General features: G+C 33.3%; 2 protein-coding genes across 2 annotated transcripts; one reads left to right on the top strand and one right to left on the bottom strand.

Moving 5' to 3' along the window:
• The first annotated feature begins 245 nt into the window (after nucleotides 1-245).
• LOC21387007 (WAT1-related protein At5g64700) lies at nucleotides 246-2259 on the top strand. The gene is made up of 7 exons (XM_010091614.1): nucleotides 246-424; nucleotides 557-619; nucleotides 697-810; nucleotides 908-1148; nucleotides 1295-1453; nucleotides 1851-2002; nucleotides 2133-2259. Exons 1-7 carry the CDS (start codon nucleotides 246-248, stop codon nucleotides 2257-2259), a joined length of 1035 nt encoding a protein of 344 aa, XP_010089916.1.
• Nucleotides 2260-4424: 2165 nt separating this feature from the next.
• Nucleotides 4425-5129, bottom strand: LOC21387006 (caffeic acid 3-O-methyltransferase). The gene is made up of 2 exons (XM_024161300.1): nucleotides 5043-5129; nucleotides 4425-4914 (listed from the first exon to the last, which is right to left on the bottom strand). Exons 1-2 carry the CDS (start codon nucleotides 5127-5129, stop codon nucleotides 4609-4611), a joined length of 393 nt encoding a protein of 130 aa, XP_024017068.1. The 3' UTR covers nucleotides 4425-4608.
• Nucleotides 5130-5525: the final 396 nt, after the last annotated feature.

Genomic DNA, 5525 nt, shown 5'->3' with positions numbered 1-5525 from the left:
TTTTGATTTATACATTACTTTTTACATAATGTTTGAAGATCTAAGAGATTATTTATGATAAAATGGAGATATTTTTTTAAACGTATTTCTTACATTTGTTTACATAACGTATTTCTTACATTGTTTTGGATAAAGATCTCATGCATGTTTAAATTACTAAATCCGCTTATTCAACTAAGATATAGTCTTGAAATTAAAAATGTAATATTAAAGATCTAATTTGATGTAGTGTTACTTGCCCCAGAATGGCTTTGGCGAGTTGGTTAGTTTTGGCTGCCGTGTTGCTGGCACAAGTATTCACAGCAACATTGCACATACTATCCAGAGTGATTATGAAGGACGGAACCTTCGTTTATGCGGTAATCACTTACCGTAATGTAGTTTCTGCTCTATCCATTGCCCCTCTTGCCTACTACTTTGAGAGGTTTGTTAGTTTTTAATGTGCTCATTTGGCTTTCTTTTTAATGTTTTTACTGTTTATAGCAGATGGAGCTTACTCCTAGTGTCTTCAATACTTAAATTCAATTTAATGTTTTTTTTTTTTTTTTGTTTGCAGATCTGCTGAAAAGAAATTTGGTCGGGCAGTTTGCTTCTGGCTTTTTGCTAGTGCTGCAACCGTGTAAGCCATATATAACTTGTGATATACATATAAAACAAAATATATCAAACTGTTTATGATATATATTTGCAATACAGGACATCCAATTCTGCATTTTACTATTACGGTCTCCGTGATGTCACAGCCACCTTTGCCACTAATTTATACAACTTAGTTCCCATATTCACTTTTCTCTTGTCACTCATCACCAGGTAAGACATGTATATTAAAAACTTTGTTTATCGTTATTGCCAATTTTTTTATACAAATTTTCATTATTTTGTTTTCAAATTGCATATGTGCTTGCAGAACAGAGAAATTAGACCTGCGAACCAAACAAGGAAAAATAAAGACTTTTGGAGTGTTGCTGTCGCTTGTTGGAGCACTAGTTGCATCCTTGTACAAGGGAAAAGAATTGTATATTGTTTACCACCACCAACACAGGGACTCTCAGACGGTCACCACCCAGAACTCCCATGGCCACTGGGCGCGCGGCACAATCTTGATCATTGCATCATGCTTGACACGTGCATTATGGTTCATAGTGCAGGTACGTGGCTAGCCACTTTAAGAGAACAAAGGATTCATGTTCATTTCATGTCTTTTGAATTCCCTTTTTTTTTAGCTAATTCTTATTATTAACACTTTATAAAAATTATATAAGATTATATAAGTTATTTGTTCTCTTTCTTTCAGCGTAAACTCTTGGCGGTATTTCCTTTTAAATATACGGCAATTATGCTGCAAGGTGGTATATCATCCACGCAATCAGCAGTAATTGGCCTTTGCCTAGATAGACATGTTGCTGCATGGAAGCTCGGCTGGAATTTAGAACTGCTCGCCATAGTTTGCTCGGTAAGCCTACAATTTCTAACACATTTAGTGCTTATAGAACTGTGTTTCTAACTTATTTGGATGCTTGTTTGGCTTATGGGAAAAAGAACCAGAAAATTGATGAGCAATATGCTTTTCCAAGTCGTTATGTTTCAACCGAGAACTTCTGGAGTTCATGAAAATAGAGGAGAATAGTTGAATTAGGACGCTTTTAACGAGAATGAGAAGCCTACATTTATGTAATCAATGTCAAAGAAATTATTTAAGTTTGAGTTTTGTTGATTTTCTGTTGCTTGTTAATTACCTTCTATGGTCCGCCTTTCTGAGTTTCAACAATGTTTGTAAACTCTTTAATGATGGATAAATCAATGTATATTACTGTCAGAATTTTGCGTTTAAAGTTTGTGTATTTGTGCAGGGAACACTTTATTCAGCCGCAACATTTTGCTTACAATCGTGGGTGATCTCAATCCGAGGCCCCACTTATCCATCCATGTTCAACCCGGTCGGTCTAATTTTTGTAACCGTAACAGAAGCACTCTTACTTGGTGAAGCCATCAGAGTCGGGAGGTATGTTTTATTTTTCTTTCATTCACATTTGAATTCACTCTAAATGGATAACAATTATCTTAATACGCAATATCCACATATCACTAACGAAAGCATTCTAATATTGTGAATTGGAATTGTATTGTACCAGTTTGATTGGCATGATCGTCATTCTCGCTGGGTTATACTCCTTTCTGTGGGGCCCCAAAAAGAAAGAAGATGGAGAATCGGAGTCGACAACCCAACACGTGATCAGAGATCGGGTCAATGCTGGATAAGTGTCTTCTATACTAGGTGAAGGCCATTGGAAGAAATGCTTAGTGATTGTTATATGTTTAGACAAGTAACATTCTGTGTTTTCTTTATATGTTTAGTACTCATTAAATACTTAAAAGTAATATTATATGTTTAGTACTCATTAATTTAAAAGATTTATTCTTATAAAGAGAATTACGTACTTAAATACGATCGTAAATGAGCATGAACACTAATTACAAAGGCATTTAATTCTAAATATCATGAGATTCATTTCTGCCTTTCTTTATGGTAAAATATTAAACTATATATAAGCTTCAACTATCACGAGTAACAGAACTCCTTTTTTTATGCATATATAATTAGTTTTCTTCCTCTTGGATAACGTTAAATATTCTTGTGTTACAAAACTATCACGTGTGTTAAACTTTGAATTATTTTCTTTACAACATAGCATTATCACTTTGAGTTCAGATTTACTTTTTTATTTTCCTGGTTACTAAACTTATTAATTATTTGTCCCTCTATTATTGGCCTAGCAGTACTTGAATACCTCTTCAAAAATATTAATTACCATGAAAGTAAATATCTATCCTAACTATAATAGGCCTCGCACATCCACTCTTCCAAAATATGGAGAAGGTCCTAATTCCTGAAAGTTATTATAAAGTTAAAATGTGTACACAACGTAATAATTATTGGTTATGAAATAAAAAATTTATCTTCAATAAAAAAATTATCTTCTCTCTTTCATAAAAATGGGTTGGCCATGGACAATTCGAATGGTCTACCAAGTACTACTTAAACAATGTTATATAAATCTCTTTTCACTATCATCTTTTATTTTCTGATTGATGTGTTCAAATTCTTGATAATTCATGCAATACTTAAGTACAACACCTGAAAGACCAAAAAAAAAAAAAAACAAAGAAAGAAAGAACTCAACTGTATTATTTCCTCTCACTAGCTACAAAAATAATTAAGCATATCCTAGATAAATCTGAATCAGATTATAATTTGCAGAATATAATCAGCAAATCAAACACGTAAACTATCACTTGTTTAGATGTTTCGAGTATAACAAATTGACTACAAAATTCCTTCATGATGATCATAAGTAGTACCGATCGTTATCATGGAATCAACTGTGCATTATAGATGTCAAAGCTGACCGAGGGCACCTAATGTACTAATTCCGCTCTTAAGTGAGTGTTGATTATTTTCATTTCACGTAATCAAGATCAAAAGGGTCCCCTCTCTAAAGTGTGTGTGTATATATGTAACTTTTATATGTTTAATATTACTTTTAAATGAGTGTTTAATATTACTTTTGAACATATAAATCTTTTATATGTTTAGACAAGTAATATTCTATGTTTAGTACTAAATTAATGAGTACTAAATATTCTATGTTTTCTTTTAAGTAATATTCATTTCTCTGAACAGAGATAAACGACATGTCGTCTTTTTTTATCAAGGCTTATCACTCAGGTAATGTCATGTCCTCTAGAAAACATAAATGACGATCCCTTTTAAATAAAGGAAACGTCATAAAGTTCGTTGGTGTTGTTAGAGTGTCGTTTTTGGATTAACATTTTAAAAGGAAAAAAAAAAAAGATAAATACCTTATACAAGAGTCCTGACTTTTACTGTTTATTCTTAGTTAATACCATTTTCAATTAAATATTATATTAATCACAAGAGTATTAATCAAGAATAAGGAATATTAATATAGACGAATGCACTTCTAAAGGTAAGTTTAGTAATTTCTCCTCCATTATTTAAGAGTAAATAGTAAGTGCAATTGAACCATGAAGGAGAGTTTAAATGGAGTGCATGCGAAGATAGCTTTTAGCTATCTTGATTATCTTCTCTATGAATATGAGAAACTCGAAAACAAATTGAAGACAACTAGACAAGTAATGAATAGGCATTTAACTCAATCCATCAGCCTTTTTTGTAGATGTCATCACCATTAATCTCAACTCAAAAATGGGAAGAACCATAACTTCAACGTTTTTATACATAAGTTGTTTCTTACCTTATTAATAGGTCAGTTTTCAAATTGATCAGAGAGCTTAAAATGGATTACAGGAATAAAAATCTTTTCAGATTACTGCAACTTCTTGCTCTATGTCCCCTTTAATTAATTTATCACGCCTCAATTTTCATATCCTCCAAAAGGGAATTCAGTAAATTCATCGAAATTTTATTACATATGACAAGCAACATGAAAACAATTACTTTTTCCAATACACATTAATAAAACCACTTGTTAATACGGAGAGAAAAAAAAAAAAAAAAAAAAACGTCAAAAATCCAATCCAACAAGAAAATTAAAACATGTGTATTCCAAAATGCAAGGGACTTAATTAGAATGGCTTCTTGAGAAACTCCATAACATAGGTGTTGAAAGCATCACACAATACTCGGAAGCCTTGGAATCCAGAACCCTTAGCCAAGGCCTCAAACTCCTTCTCCGTCCTCTCTTTGCCGCCGGGGTTATGCGCCAACATGATGACGTCAATGTGCACAACTCCTTTGGTGGCAAGGCTGGAGTCGGGGGCATCGGGAAGAATGCACTCCGCGACTATCACTTTCCCATTCTCCGGGAGCGCATCGTAGCAGTTCTTTAAGAATTTTAAACAGTGCTCGTCGCTCCAATCATGACAGATCCACTGCATTACAATAGTTTGACACGATTCAACATCAATATAAAAGCCCTTCATGTTCAGCTGAAAGATCACCAACGAGATAGGGAATAGTATGGTACGGAGGTAATTGAACAAAATATTTCAAAACTCACCTTCATGAAAACTGCATCTGCTTTTGGCACACTCACAAACATGTCTCCTCCAACATGCTCCACACCTGTATCACCCCCATAATCCATCTTAACATAATAATTACATATACATGTGTAGTAAATAGAGCATGTCATTTTTTTTTTTTAACTAGGAGGGAGATTTGCACTCGTGACCTCTGTTTATAAATCTGATGTGACATTACTTTCAATAAATATGTACTTTCTAACAGTAGTATTAATATAAGATTTGTTAAAGTATAAAACTATTGTTGGCCCACCTCCTAACAGTTTAAGCTTTTGGAATGGATTGGTAAACTAACATGGTATCAGAGCGGAAGATCCTGAGTTCAAACTCCCGTAATTGCACTCTTTATCCTCATTTAAAAATTGTCATGTATTGGGTTTTTAATATATCTCGAGCTTAAATATTCACGTGGGCTTTCCAATTAATTTACCCACACGATTACCCATTATCCAGCCCAC

Source organism: Morus notabilis, unplaced genomic scaffold (genome assembly GCF_000414095.1).
Source record: "Morus notabilis unplaced genomic scaffold, ASM41409v2 Scaffold242, whole genome shotgun sequence".
Classification (NCBI taxonomy): domain Eukaryota; kingdom Viridiplantae; phylum Streptophyta; class Magnoliopsida; order Rosales; family Moraceae; genus Morus; species Morus notabilis.
Note: the sequence above shows the minus strand (reverse complement) of the source record. Positions and strands in the feature narration are given on the sequence as shown.